At 41.2% G+C, this 16,183-nt stretch overlaps 1 protein-coding gene across 2 annotated transcripts in view; it reads right to left on the bottom strand.

The window, feature by feature from the left end:
* The window catches only part of SLC35A3 (solute carrier family 35 member A3), a 70,063-nt gene that overhangs the window by 39,716 nt on the left and 14,164 nt on the right, over positions 1 to 16,183 (bottom strand). For both annotated transcript variants that reach the window (XM_062191812.1, XM_062191811.1), the window contains exon 2: positions 5,022 to 5,226. In XM_062191812.1, the coding sequence (XP_062047796.1) occupies positions 5,022 to 5,208 (187 nt within the window). In that variant the 5' untranslated portion in view covers positions 5,209 to 5,226. The remainder of the gene's footprint in view (positions 1 to 5,021; positions 5,227 to 16,183) is intronic.

Below are 16,183 nucleotides of genomic sequence, written 5' to 3'. Positions count from 1 at the left end.
TTTCTCTTCTTAAGTTGTAAGAGTTCTTTGTAATTCCAGGTATAATTAGTGGATAGATGTGATATAAACACTGTCTCCTTACTTGGTTTGATACACAGATATTTTTAGGTCTTAATGTAAACTAAATTATCTGTTTTCCTTTATGACTTATTTGTGCATTTTATATCTTGTTTATAATCATTCACATCACCAAAGTCATAAAGTTTTGTCTTTTATTTATTTTTTTAAAAGATTTTGTTTATTTATTTGAGAGGTAGAGTTACAGACAGTGAGAGGGAGAGACAGACAGAAAGGTCTTCCTTCCATTGGTTCACTCCTCAAATGGCCACAACAGCCGAAGCTGCGCCGATCCAAAGCCAGGAGCTGGGAGCTTCTTCCAGGTCTCCCATGTGGGTGTAGGGTCCCAAGGACTTAGGCCATCTTCTACTTCTTTCGCAGGCCATACCAGAGAGCTGGATCGGAAGTGGAACAGCTAGGACTCAAACCAGCACCCATATGGGATGCTGGCACTGCAGGTGGCAGCTTTACCCACTACACCACAGCACCTGCGCCTGAAATTTATTTTTGGGCATTGAGACTAATCATGCTTCAGTTCACTGAAAGTTGTCCTTATCATATCTCTTCACAATGCAACTATTCACGCTAAAAACATGCTTAGCTCTACAGTGTTAAATGCAGCGGATACCTCTGTTCATCTCCAGTGTGGGAAATACCTGGCCCAAAGACCATATAAAAGCTCTGAAATCATTTGATTTGGGCCTGCCAAGGCAACCACAGGCGGGACTCAAAATTCAATAATCTACATAAGGCTAGTTTTTAAGTTAATGATTTTGTATGGTCTGTGAATGATGTTATAAATATCCATGTGGACCTTGGCAGAAACTGATTCCCCACCCCTGCAGCAACATCACTACTTTCTCAGCTTTCTTATTTATATTCATGGTTTCCATTTTGTCTTGCTGATGACACCGTCACAGTTTTCTTTTACTAATTCCTCTTTTTATCAGACCTCTACATATTGGGAATGCTATGGAGATCAGTCTTGAGCCTTCTCCTCTAGTTTCTATCTCATCTATTTCTTACTTTAAAGCAATATATAAGCTCACAAATCCTTGAGATCCATTTTTATATACTGTACTGCCTGATATCTCAGTCTGAATGCTTTGTAGGCATCTCAAACATGGCACCATAAAATGCCACAAATTTTGCCCAAATCCATCTTCCACACATCATCCATTATAGTACCCATTCACCCTATAACTTAATCTACAGACCTAAGAATCATTCCTTAAATTGCATTCCTCCTTTTTCCTGGTCTTCACATATCCAATCTACTAGCAATCCATGTCAGATATAGTTCAGAAGGAAATATAGGGGCAGGAATTTGGCCTAGTGTTTAAGATGCCAGTTAGGATGCCCACATCCCAAAATCAAGTGTCTATGTTCTCTTCCCAGTTCTGGCTCCTGACAAAAACTTCCTGTCAATGCACAGCAAGTGATGGCTCAAGTTTTGAGACCCTGCCACGTATATGGGAGACCTAGATTGAGTTCCTGGTGTGAACTGTTGTAGACATTTGGGGAGTAAACCAGCGGGTGAGAAATCTTTCAAATAAATAAATATTTTACTTTGTAATTTGTAGTCCTCAAAAGACTAATTTTTTTTAATGAAGTTCATGAAGTCCATCCTTACAAAAATAAATTTATATATATATATATATATTAATTTTTTTAAAAGAAGGAAAATAAATATTGGAGAAGATATGAAAAAATTAAAACCCTTATACATCACTGCTGGTGCAAAAATAAAATAGTACAATTCCTGTGGAGAAATTCAACAGTTGTTTAAAAACTTACAGAATTCCAACATGCCCCAGAAATTCTACTTCTAAATATGTAAGAAATGAAAGCAGGACTGGGACAGATATCTGTTCATCTAATGCAGCATTATTCATTGCTAATGCCAACATTATTTACAATAGCCAAAAGGCAGAATTAATCCAAGTGTCCATTAACATTTGAATAAATAAACAAAATGTATATAGTCATACAATGGAATATAAGAGTACCTCAAAAAGTTCAAGGAAAAATGGACCAAGTAAACTTCAAAAAATCATTTGTTTATTAATTTATTTGAAAGGCAGAGAGAGAGAAAGAGAGAGAGAGAGGGAGAGAAAGGCAGGCAGACTGAAGAGAGTTCTCATCTGCTGGTTCACTCTCTAAACAATTGCAATGACTGGGGCTGGGCCAGCTAAAGCTGAGAGCTAGGAGTATAATCCAGGTCTCCCAGATATGTGGCAAGGAGCCTAACTTACTTGAGCCATCACCTGCTGCTTCCTAGAGTGTACATTAGCAGGAAGCTGAATTAGCAGCAGAGCCAGGACAAGTGGCACCTTATTACTAAGCCAAATACCTACCAGGAACTTACCTTTTAATTTCACATTCTACAGCTTTTGAAGTACTCACATGTTATTCTGCCATACAAACAAGTTGGGTTTTGTTTTGTTTTGTTTTGTTTGGACAGGCAGAGTTAGAGAGTGAGAGAGAAAGAGACAGAGAGAAAGGTCTTCCTTCTGTTGGTTCAACCCCCAAAGAGCCGCAACGGCAGGCGTGCTGCACCGATCCGAAGCCAGGAGCCAGGTGCTTCCTCCTGGTCTCCCACGCGGTTACAGGGCCCAAGCACTTGGGCCATCCTCCACTGCCTTCCCCAGCCACAGCAGAGAGCCGGACTGGAAGAGGAGCAACCGGGACAGAACCCAGGGTGCTGGCGCCGCAGAAGGAGGATTAACCAAGTGAACCGCAGCACTGGCCGACAAACAAGTTTTGATGAAACATGTTATAACCTGAGCCGGCGCTGCGGCTCAATAGGCTAACCCTCCGCCTTGCGGCGCCGGCACACCAGGTTCTAGTCCCGGTCGGGGCACCGGATTCTGTCCCGGTTGCCCCTCTTCCAGGCCAGCTCTCTGCTATGGCCCAGGAAGGCAGTGGAGGATGGCCCAAGTGCTTGGGCCCTGCACCCGCATGGGAGACCAGGAGAAGCACCTGGCTCCTGCCATCGGATCAGCGCGGTGCGCCAGCCGCGGCGCGCCAGCCACGGCGGCCATTGGAGGGTGAACCAACAGCAAAGGAAGACCTTTCTCTCTGTCTCTCTCTCTCTCTCTCACTGTCCACTCTGCCTGTCAAAAAAAATAATAATAAAAAATAATAATAAAAATAAAAAAAAACATGTTATAACATGGATAAATGTTATATTCTGAGTTAAACATAAAAGGAAAAGTACCACATGAAATACCTAGAGTAGATAAATTAAAAAGACAGAAAGTAGGGGCTAGTGCTGTGGCATAGTGGGCTAAGCCTCCGCCTGAGGTGCTGGCATCCCATATGGTTGCCAGTTCATGTTCCAGATGCTCCTTTTCTGATCCAGCTCTCTGCTAAAGGCCTGGGAAAGCAATGGAAGATGACCCAAGTGCTTGGGCCCCTGCATCAGCTTGGGAGATTGGGAGATCCAGAAGGAACTCCTGGCTACTGGCTTCAGATGGGCTCAGCTCCAGCCATTGCAGCCATTTGGGGAGTGTACCAGTGGATGGAAGATAGCTCTCTCTGACTCTCCCTCTCTGTAACTCTGCCCCTCAAATAAATAAATAAAATCTTAAAAAAAAACAAAGGCAGAAAGTAAATTAGAGTTATAAGGGCTAGACATAAGCAAGAATGGGAAGTTATTTAATAATTACAGTTTAGGTTAGGGATTATGAAAGAGCTTTGGAAATAGCAGTGATGATTATACAACACTGTGGATTTAACTAATGGCCAATGTTATACACTAAAAATTGATAAAATAACAACTCTTATGTTATATATATTTTATCACAACTTAAAAAAATGAATAATGGAGGGGGCCAGCGCTGTGGCGTAGCGGGTAAAGCCACCGCCTGTAGCACCCGCATCCCATATGGGTGCTAGTTCGAGTCCCAGCTGCTGCACTTCCAATCCAGCTCTCTGCTATGGCCTGGGAAGGCAGTAGAGAATGGTCCAAGTGCTTGGGTTCCTACATCCTCATGGGAGACCTGGAAGAAGCTCCCTGCTCCTGGCTTCGGATCGGCGCACCTCCAGCCTTTGTAGCCAACTGGGGAATGAACCAGTGGATGACGGAAGACCTCTCTCTGCCTCTCCTTCTTTCTCTGTGTATCTGTGATACTCTGACTTCCAAATAAATAAATAAATAAATGAATAATGGAATACACCAAAATATCACTGAATTGTAGACTTTAAGTACATGTATTGTATGGTTGTGAATTCTATTTAAATAAAATTTTAAAAATTGGATTAAATTAGTTACTGCTCTATTAATCAAAGAAAATAAAATAAAAACTCTCAATTTAGTAAAAAATTATTGACTCCTCTAGCAACCTAAGTGTCACAGAACTAGGAATACTTTTATTTTCAAGTTATTATACTATAAATCCAAGTAATTGATATTTATAGCAATCGGAAGTCATGAATCATGATATAGATTAAAATAAAATGCCTTTACTGCTACATAAGCTGTCTTAATAAAACAAAAAAATATTGAAATGTTCTCTATACTAGAGAATTAGATAATATAAGAGTTTAAATGCAGGGGCTGCTCCCATGATGCAGTGAGGTAAGTCATGGCCTGCAACTCTGGAATTCCACATGGGTGTCAGTTTGGCTGCTGCACTTCTGATCCACTTCCGTGATCATGTGCCTGTAAAAGCACCAGAAGATGGCCCAAGTACTTGGGCCCCTGCCACCCATATGGGAGACAGGCCGAAGATCCTGGCTCCTGACTTGGTGCTGGCCTGGCCCAGCCCAGCTCTTCTGGCCATTTAGGGAATAAACCAGCGAATGGAAGATCTCTGCTTCCTTTTCTCTCTCTGTACCTCTGCCTTTCAAATAAACACATATTTTTAAAAAAAAAAAAAAGTTTAAATGTGTACTTCCAATATATATTTACATATGTGTAAATTATACAAATTTTATTGACTCAAAACTCAGATACTTACTGTTGTCTTTGTAAACTAATAAAATACAGGCCATTATCTTCAAAAGTTCAGCAATAACCACTGCTGTAGAAGATAGATAACGTGGTCCCTCCTCTTTTAAAGTCCTAGAATAACGCATCGTTAGAACCAAGCTAGTAGTCTGAAAGACCAAAATTCCCAAGGAAAGGTATTTCAGGTTGGCAGACATTGTTTTATTTTCATTTGCCTGAAAAACAAAATAAACAGAGCAAATAAATAAAATCACAAAATATAGAAACTAATACATTAAAAAACAAGATTTCTGATTCCAGACATAATATAGTAAGCACATGCTACCCTATCCTTCCTGCTAATTACAACCAAAAACCTTGGACCAAAGACAAAAAAGCAACCAGAAGACTGAAACATGAAGAAAACAAGGTAAACTGGTTTGAGACCTCAGGTCTTGAGGGATGATCCAGCAATGAATTTGTTGGAGATTTTTTGCTACATATAAAAAGGGTACTTCAAAAAGTTCATAGAAAATGGAATTAAAAAGCTAAGTTCACCTTGGTATAAAAACATTTTTGAAATCTATGCATAGTTTTATTTTATAATATGCATTTCCATGAACTTTCTGAAGACCATGTATTCCACCCTGGATGGTACATCAGCTTGGAACTGCTAATCAGTGAAAAATAACAATAAAGACTCAAGAAAAACCCATTCTCTCTAACCAAAGGATTAAGATAGCAGTCCAATAGGACCAAACCCTTTCAACTATATACTGTGGGACAGAACCTTGTTATTGTCACTCCATATTAATGAGAAAGACGTAGTGGCCATTCCTAATTCCACCAAGGAAAGACTACAAGGTGGAGCCCTATTGACGATTCCTGTCATTCACCTTGTGAATGACAGCAAAAAGACAGTATCTTTATTCCTACCCTGGTAATTATCTACTGATATAGATTTAAGTAGGAGCCAGAGTCTCTTAATATTATACACAAAATATACTAGATACAGTCTAAAATGAGTATACCTATCATATCAAAATCCAGGAGAAATTTAATTTTGAATGAGTAAAGCAATCAACAGAAAATAGCACAGAGATGAGATAGATATTGGAATTATCAGACAAGATTTTTAATTCCAGCTTATTGTTGGGCAGAATTGTTCCACACAAAAACCAATAAGGCCAATAAATAGAAAAGTAAACATCAAATTCACAGACAAAAATAGGAGGGGGGAGAAGACTTTAATCTTTTGCCTTCTTAATCATTTGATATAAACTAATCTTTTATAGTATACTAAGAATAGACAAAGTTACTGTAATGCTCAAAATAAGATTTTTCATTAATTTTTTTCCTTCTTTTTCTCTTAAGGCTATAAAAAAATGGTCATGCCACATGTACAATCAGAAGTAGGACAAAGATGTTCAGAAAGCTGGTTTGGTTATTCAAGATTATCAAAAATGGTTGAGCCCTAATAATATATACAAATATATAAAATGTAAAGTTTCAAATTTTGCCATTTAAAAGTACTTTTTAGAAAAACATCACAGATTTGGAAGTTTTGATTCTTTTTTTCTTCCCCCGTAGCAAATTCACTTTGTGGTTGTAGTTGAATGTTGAAGAGTGCATGCTGCCTATAGGTGGTGCTGCTGGCAGTGGACAGGCAGGCCTTTCTACTTCAAAGTGACATTTCCCTTTAATTTTTTTTAATTTTCATTTTATTTGAAAGGCAGAAACAGAGATCTTCCATATACCAGTTCACTCCCAGATGTATGCAACCGCCAGAACTGGCTGCCTCTCAGGTTGCACATCAGCAGGTGGTTTGATGGGAAGTGGAGTAGCCTGGACTTAACCCAGGCACTCTGGTTTGGGAAACCAGCAATCCAAGGAATTACTTAGCCACTTAAACCACCCCAGAAAGTGACCAGAATTAGACTCTGAGATAGCAAGTAAAGGATGACTAGGTCACTGCAGGTTATTTATTTTTTTAACTTTTCCTTTTTTGCTCTCAAGACATCCTTACTAGTCTCCTGCTTCTTACAGTCAACCTGTCATCCTCTTCATCTCCAGCTGCCCATATGCCCACAGCATCTTCCTCTCCATTCTCCTCCCCACCTTCTTCTTCTTTGTCTACCTCATTGCTGGCCTTCAGCTACCTATTTTCCTCAATAGTGTTGCCAATAGCAGAGGCATCTCTCCACAACTTCCTCCTCTTTTAATATCCTTGTTAGTCCATGTCCACAGCTGCATTTAACATGGGGGGACATGCTGGTGCTCCAATGCAATAGACTCAAAAGAAAGCAAGAGTTAGGGACTCTGAGGATAAATCTACCACAGTCCATATGCTGAGAGGGCCTGGAGCAAAGGTGGCAGTCAGTGGGACTGAAGAACAATGCAAAGATGGCTTTTGGAACAACCAAGAGAGGTCAGCAAGAATTTCAGAGAATCCAACATGAAAATGCTACAACAATTATGAATACTCTTGAAATGAGTTTAGACTCACATAAAAGTAGAAAAAAATAGTACAGGAGTTCTCATGTACTCTTCACCAAGTTACCCCAGAGACAATAGCTATAAAGTCCCTACCTTTTCACTGAAGTAATTCAGTATTACTCCAAGAGACTCACTTTAAATATGAAGACACAATTGAGTTAAAAAGTAAAAGGATAAGTCAGCGAACTCTAAAGGCTTCCATAGCCCTGGCAACTCATGACTAGAGCCTAGGGAGATTACTGACGCCACGAACAGGAGTGTCAAATTGTTAAGTCAGCAACAGGAGTCACTGTGTACTTACATCCCATGTGGGATCTGTCCCTAATGTGTTGTCTAATGTGCAGTGATGCTATAACTAGTACTGAAACAGTATTTTTACACTTTGTGTTTCTGCGTGGGTACAAACTGATGAGATCTTTACTAATTATATACTGAATCGATCTTCTGTATATAAAGATAATTGGAAATGAAAAAAGGAAAAACCTGGTGTTAAATTGGAAATGGCATAGAAAATTAATTTTTTTTAAAAAAATATATTATGTAAGATCTCTGTCTTTAATGTACTGTACACTCTTATTTAATGCTATAACTAGTACTCCAACAGTATTTTTTTTCACTTTGTGTCACTATATGGGGGCAAACTGTTGAAATCGTTACCTAATATATACTAAACTGATCTTCTGTATATAAAGAGAATTGAAAATGAATCATGATGTGATTGGAAGGGGAGAGGGAGCGGGAAAGGGGAGGGTTGTGGGTGGGAGGGAAATTTTGGAAGGGGGAAGCCACTGTAACCCATAAGCTGTACTTTGGAAATTTATATTCATTAAATAAAAGTTTAATTAAAAAAAAAAGTAAAAGGATAGAAAAGACCTATTATTAGAAAATTAACCGGGGCTGGCGCTGTGGCGTAGCGTTTTAACCCTACGCCTGCAGTACTGGCACCCTACATGGACATGGGTTCGAGACCTGGCTGCTCCACTTCTGATCCAGTTCTCTGCTATGGTCTGAGAAAGCAACAGAAGATGGCCCAAGTCCATGGGCCCCTGTACCCACGTGGGCGGCCCAGAAGAAGCTCCTGGTTCCTGGCTTCGGATTGGCACAGCTCCGGCCGTTGTGGCCAACTGGGGAGTGAACCAGCAGATAGAACACCTCTCCTCTCTCTCTCTCTCTCTGCGCCTCTCCTTCTCTCTGTGTGTAACTCTTGTTTTTCAAATAAATAAATAAATCTTTTTTTTTTAAAGAAAAAGAACCATGAAAAAATGGGAGGGACTAATACATTAATATCATGCAAAGTAGATTTTATTTCTAGAATCAAAGAATGGTATTTCACAATGATAAAAAGATTAATACATTAAGTACATATAACCATTCTATATGTTATAGATACTTAATGATGTAGCCTCAAGACACATAAAGTGAAACAGAACCAAAGTGAAAACAGGTAAATAAAATCCTAGAGATTTTTAACCCTCTATTATCAATAAACAACCAAAAATATACCAAAAAAATCATTAAAAATATAAAAGATCTGAACAGTGTCATTAACTCCCATAAACATGGAAGACATGGATTTTTCTACAAGGAAGGACTTAATGTAATAGCCAATGCTCACTCTGTACCAGGTTTCTCAAAGGAAATGGGAAAAAAAAAACCTTTGGTTTTTGGGGGAATTTCAGTTGTGTTTTTTGCTTTTATTTCAGCCAAACAAGTCTGCTTTTGTTTTATTTTTTAAAGGATAAGTGATCTATGTGTATGTTTGTCTTTAAAATGTAAATGTTTAAAATTAGGCATTTATATGTTTCCAGAACTGACTTCGAATGCAGTCCTCTTTCTCTCCCCCTCTTCCACCCTCCTCTTTTCCCTCTTTTGATACTCTTGTACTGGTTCTAATAAATGATTGCTTTTCAAAAAAAAAAAATGAAATTACCCAAATCCCACTCATAAGTGAATTACCGACATATCCATCCAATGGAATACCATTCAACAATGAAATGGAACAAAATGTTAAAAACATACTGAACAAAAATCACACAAAACAGTATGAACTATATAATTCTTTTTATATTAAATTATTAAAAAAAACTATACTGACATGCAAACTTATGGTTGACTACAGCCAAGGGCTGGGGTTGAAGGCCGACTACAAAGGGAAAGTAAAGTATTTTGGTGGTGGTTGAAATATTCTATGTGGTGGCTGTACAATTATATTCACTTGTCAGAAAACTCCGAATTATAAATTTAAGATGGGTATATTTTATTATATATATATTACAACTCTAAGTTCATTTTTTTTTTATTTGACAGGTAGAATTTACAGACAGTGAGAGAGACAGAGAGAAAGGTCTTCCTTCCATTGGCTCACTCCCCAAATGGCTGCTATGGCCGGTGCTGCGTCGATCCGAAGCCAGGAACCAGGTGCTTCTTCCTGGTCTCCCATGCAGGTGCAGGGGCCCAAGCACTTGGGCCATCCTCCACTGCCCTCCCAGGCCACAGCAGAGAGCAGGACTGGAAGAGGAGCAACTTGGACTAGAACCCAGTGCCCACATGGGATGCCAGCACCTTAGGTGGAGGATTAACCAAGTGAGCCACGGCGCCACCCCCCTTTTTAAATTATTGATTGAAAACATACTAAGAATATTTCTCACCAGGCTTTCCTTATAGCTTTGGTTCTGGCTCTGATTTTTTGGATTAATGCCAAGGTGGTTGTGTTACTCTGTTCATCACTCCAACTGTATCTTTTCCATGCTCCATCTTCCACCTCAAATTTTTTGAATATCAGCCCTCTTTATAATGTATCTCTTTAAGAGGGGCCGGCGTCGTGGCTCACTTGGTTAATCCTCTGCCTGTGGCGCTGGCATCCCATATGGGCGCCAGGGTCTAGTCTCGGTTGTTCCTCTTCCAGTCCAGCTCTCTGCTGTGGCCCGGGAAGGCAGTGGAGGATGGCCCAAGTCCTTGGGCCCTGCACCCGCATGGGAGACCAGGAGAGGTACCTGGCTCCTGGCTTCAGATTAGTACAGCGCCGGCCGTAGCGGCCATCTGAGGGGTGAACCAAGGCAAAAAGGAAGACCTTTTTCTCTGTCTCTCTCTCTCACTGTCTAACTCTGTCAAATAATATATATCTATATCTATATATATAAAATGTATCACTTCAGAGTCCTATAACTAATCTTTGGTTCTAGTATATGATCCTTTTTTCCCCCTCTAACTCCTAAGTTTTAAAATGGTATATAATATGGAGGCTAATTTTAAAAGTCTGTGGAAAAAGAGGCCCTACCAGAACAGCATGAATTCTGCTAAAGCTAAAGAAAGAATATCAAATTGATGATGAAGCCAGGTTGTATGAATGATGACATTTATGAAGATAATTTCCCCTCAAAATCAGCAGCTTACAAATAAACAACTCATTTTAATAAGGCATGAGCGGCAGGTGTTATGGTGCAGTAGGTTAAAACATGAATTGGGGCACCCACATCCCCTATCATAGTACTGGTTTATGTATCACAGTTCCTCTGCGCACTTAAGCAGGGAAGGCAGCAGATGCTGGCCCCAATATTTGGTTTCTGCTGCCCATGTGAGACACCCAGATGGAGTTTCTGGCTCCTGGCTTCAGCCTGGCACAATCCTGGCTTTTGAGTCATTTGGGAAGTGAACCAGCAGATAGAAGCTCTCTGTCTTTATTTCTTTTTTCCCCTCAAAGATTTATTTATGCATTTAAAAGGCAGAGTTACAGAGAGAGAGAGAAGGAGAGACAGAGAGAAGGATAGAAAAAGAGAAAGAGAGAGAGAGTCTTCCATCCATTGGTTTATGCCCCAAATGGCCACAAGGAGCAGGGCTTGGCCATACCAAAGCCAGGAACCAGGAACTTCTTCTGGGTCTCCTACATGGGTCCAGGGGCCTAAGGACTTGGGCCATCCTCCGTTGCCATCCCAGGCACATTAGCAGGGAGCTGGATTGGTAGTGGAGCAACCAGGACTCAAACCATTGCCCATATGGGATATCCATGAGGCAAGTTGTGGCTTAACCCACAGTACAAAGCACCAGCCTCCTCTCTATCTCTATCTGCACGCCTCCCCTCTACACAAACACACACACACACACACACACACAACACACACACTGCCTTTCAAATAAATACATCTTTTTAAAAGATTATCTACTTATTTTTTAAGATTTTATTTATTTATTTGAGAGTTAGAGTTACAGACAATGAGAGGAAGAGACAGAGAGAAAGGTCCTTCCACTGGTTTACTCTCCAGATGGCCGCAAGGGCCAGAGCTATGCCAATCTGAAACAAGGAGCAAGGGGCTTCCTTCAGGTCTCCCATGCGGGTGCAGGGGCCAAGCACTTGGGCCATCTTCTAATGCTTTTCCAGGCCATAGCAGAGAGCTGGATTGGAAGAGGAGCAGCCAGGACTAGAACCAGCACCCATATGGGATGTCAGTACTGCAGCAGAGGCTTAGCCTACTACAAAAGCATTGAAGGGATGGGGCATGGGATGGGTATTTAGCCTAGCAGCTAAGATGATCACATCTCACATATTAGAGTGCCTAGGTTTGAGCCCAAGCTCCACTCCGCTTCCTACTACTGTACAACCTGGAGGCAGCAAATAATAATGGCTCAAGTAGTTGGGCCCCTGACAATTGAGTTGAGTTTCCATTTCATGAGTTCTTGCATACATTTGGTGAGTGAATCAGTAGAAAAGAGCATGTTCTCTCTCTTTCTGTGTTTTAGTAGACAAAGAGCTCCCATACACTGGGCCATTCTCCAAATGCCCACGATGGCTGAGGCTAGATCATGCCAAAGCCAGGAGCCAAGAATTCAATCCCTGCAGGTAGCAGAGACCCTAATGCCTCCCATACTGCACATTAGCAGAAAGCTAGCATTGGGAGCAGAGCTGGGATTCGAACCCAGGTACTCTAATATATAATGTGGGAATCCCAATCAGCAGCTCAAGCACCAGTCAAACCACCACCCCTAGGATACATTTTTTTTTAATTAATTCATTAATCTGAAATAGAGTGAGAGAGAGAGGGACAGGCATATTCATTATTAACTATATATACATATAATGTACACATATAGGAAAAAATCATTCTAAGTTTTTTTTTTTTTTGAAAGGCAGAGTTAGACAGTGAGAGAGAGACAGAGAGTTATAGACAGTGAGAGAGAGACAGAGAGAAAGGTCTTCCTTCTGTTGGTTCACCCCCTAAATGGCCGCTACGGCCGGCACGCTGCACTGATCTGAAGCCAGGAATCAGGTGCTTCCTCCTGGTCTCCCATGCGGGTGCAGGGCCCAAGCACTTGGGCCATCCTCCACTGCCTTCCCGGGCCACAGCAGAGGGCTGGACTGGAAGAGGAGCAACTAGGACAGAATCTGGCGCCCTAACCGGGACTAGAATCTCGGGTGCCAGCGCCGCAGGCGGAGGATTAGCCTAGTGAGCTGCGGTGCCAGCCTTCATTTTAATTTCAAAGACAAAAAATGAGTAATACATCTGATTGTTACACATAAAGCATCAAGCTTAGAGGAAAGAAAACATAGATCATTTTTTATCTACTACCTACCTTACTTTTATAAATCTATATTATTAAAAGATTACTAATGTGAAATAAAATTACAGTATTTTAGATGTATAAGATGCTTCAGGGGGTTGGCGTTGTGGTGCAGCAAGTTAAGCCATGGCATCCCACCAGCACCCCTTATTGGAGCAATGGTTTGAGTCCCAGCTGTTCCACTTCTGTATGACTTCCTACTAATATGCTTGAGAAAACAGCAGATGATGGCTTAAATACTTGGGCCTCTCCCACCTATGTGGGAGACCCAGATGGAATTCTTGGCTCATGGATTCAGCCTAGACCAGTCCCAGCCTTTGTAGCCAATTGGAGAGTGAACCAGCTGACAAAGGATTTCTCTCTCTTTCTCTCTCTCTCTCTCTCTCTCTCTCTCTCTCTCTCTCTGCCTCTCTCATTCTCCTTCTTCCCTATCTCCTCTCCCTCCTGTCATTTCATCTTTCAAATAAATAAAAATATATCTTTTTAAAAATAAGAACTTTAGAAATCACCTCATATAAACTCTTCAATTTAAAAAACAGAGAAGCAGGAGGGCTAGCATTGTGATACAGCAGTAAAGTCGCCCCCCGGCAATGCCAGCATCTCAAATGGGCACCGAATGAATCCCGGTTGCTCCACTTCCAATCCAGCTCCCTGCTAATGGCTTTGGAAAAACAGAAGATGGCCCAAGTGTTTGGTCCCCTGTCACCCACGTGGGAAACTCCAGTGAAGCTCCTGGCTCTAGCTTCAGCCTGGCCCAGTGCTAGATGTTGTGGGCAACTGGGGAGTGAATCAGCAGATGGAATATCTCTGTCTCTCCTCTCTCTGTAACTCTTTAAAAATAAATAAACCTTTTTGTAAAAAAATGAAGAAAATAGTGAAGAGAAGTTAAATGATGTGGTCAAGTTCAGTGGAAATCAGCTCATATAGTTAAATATCAGGTTCCCTGACTCATACCACATTCTACTGTGAAATTCCAGGATATCCTGATGTCTTTATCTCTAGGTGGAAGGAAAGTAAGTTGCCAGCAACCCATATTTGGCATCTAACTCTTCTGGAAAATGTCAAACAATGATTTCAAATCTGTTCAAGGAAGTCTTTTGTTTATTCTGAGCAACCAAGCCCATAATACCTGTTTTAACAGCAATGCTATGACTTCCTCTCAAATGAAAATTTAAAGGTCAGTTTCTAAGCCAGGGTATATACAGTAATAACAATATAATTTTGGGGAACAGGCATTGAGCAGAATAATTACGATATCCATGCCTCATTTCACAGCCCCCGGGTTCAATTTCTTGCTCCTGACTATACCTTCTTGCTAATGCACACACTGGGAAGCAGTAGTGATGGCTCAAATAACTGGACTCCTGCTACCCATGTGGGAGACCTGTATGGTGCCTGGCTTCAGTCCATGAAGACCCAGCCACCGTGAGCATTTGGGTTAGGGCAGTGAATCAGTGGATGGGAGCATGCTGTCCCTCTCTCTTTCTCTCTGTGTGTGTGTATGTGTGTGTATGTGCTTCGTTGCCTCTCCAATAAATAAAATTCTAAAAAACAATGTTTTACATTTCTTGGTCTCTTATAATGCATGTTTTTGAGGGGTGGAAGAATATAGGCATTGCAGTACAGCAGGTTGGGCTGCTCCTTCAGCACACATTAGATTGCCCACTCCACCTTGGATCTAGCTTCCTGTTAATGTGCCTGGGAGGCAGCAGAAGATGGCTGGCTCAAGTACTTGAGTCCCTGCTACCCACATGGGAGACTTGGATGGCATACTTGGCTCTTGGCTTTGGCCTGTTCCAGCCCTAGCTACTGTGTGGTTTCAAATAAATAAATCTTTAAAAAAGAAAAAGAATTGCAATTTAATTTACTATTCTGCCTAATGGCAGAATAAACTCAAAATGAAAATTATAAAGATATTACTAGTATTTGTAACATTATTTTATAGAGTTTGGTTTTGGAATACAATATGGATTAAAAATATAAAGTTCACTTGATATAAACCATAAATAAACAGCAAATCATTAAACACAAAATTGACCAAAACAAAGAGTATGTTCCATTTCTACAATTTATAAGATTATTTCTTTGTTTGAAAGTCTACAGTACTATTCCATTATAACTGAAAATAAACTTAAAAATTTCATGTCTGAAATTTGATTTTAGGGCAGGGATTTAGGCTCACAAGTTAAGATATCAGCTAAAATGCCAGGGTTTCATACTGGAGTACCTAGGTTCAATGCCTGGCTGTAGTTACTGACTCAGTTTTCTGTTGGTCAGATCTGGGAGGCAGTGATAATGGCTCAATGGCCCATGTGAGAGACTTAAATTGAGTTTCCAGCTTCCAGTTGGGGTCTGGCCCAGTCATTGCAGGGATTTGGAGGGTAAACCAGCAGATGGGAATATTCTGTCTTTCTGTCAGTCCTAGAAATAAATGAATAAAAATGTCTTTTTAAAATAAGTCTTAGGGTAGTATTGTGGCACAGCACATTAAGCTGCCACTTGGAATACCAACATCTCATACTGGAGTGCAAATTATAGTCCTGTGTGCTCCACTTCCAATCCAGCTTCCTGCTAATGCATCCTGGGAGGCAAGTGCTTTGAAGATGGCTTAAGTGCTTTGGCCCCTACTATCTATGAGACCTGGGTGGAGTTCCAGGCTCTTGGCTTTGGCCTGGCCCAGCCTGGCTGTTAAAATAATTTGGGGAGTGGCCGGTGCCGCGGCTCAGTAGGCTAATCCTCTGCCTTGCGGCGCCGGCACACCGGGTTCTAGTCCCGGTCGGGGCACCGATCCTGTCCCGGTTGCCCCTCTTCCAGGCCAGCTCTCTGCTGTGGCCAGGGAGTGCAGTGGAGGATGGCCCAAGTCCTTGGGCCCTGCACCCCATGGGAGACCAGGAGAAGCACCTGGCTCCTGCCATTGGAACAGCGCGGTGCGCCGGCCGCAGCGCGCCTACCACAGCGGCCATTGGAGGGTGAACCAACGGCAAAAGGAAGACCTTTCTCTCTGTCTCCTTCTACTGTCCACTCTGCCTGTCAAAAAAAATTAAATAAATAAAATAAAATAATTTGGGGAGTGAACTAAAGGATGGAAGATTTGTTCCCATTCTCTCCCTTTTTCTCTCTCTCTAACAGATGAAAATAAATATA

This window comes from Lepus europaeus, chromosome 5 (genome assembly GCF_033115175.1).
Source record: "Lepus europaeus isolate LE1 chromosome 5, mLepTim1.pri, whole genome shotgun sequence".
In the NCBI taxonomy this organism is placed as follows: Eukaryota; Metazoa; Chordata; class Mammalia; order Lagomorpha; family Leporidae; genus Lepus; species Lepus europaeus.
This window is presented reverse-complemented; position numbering and strand designations above follow the sequence as displayed.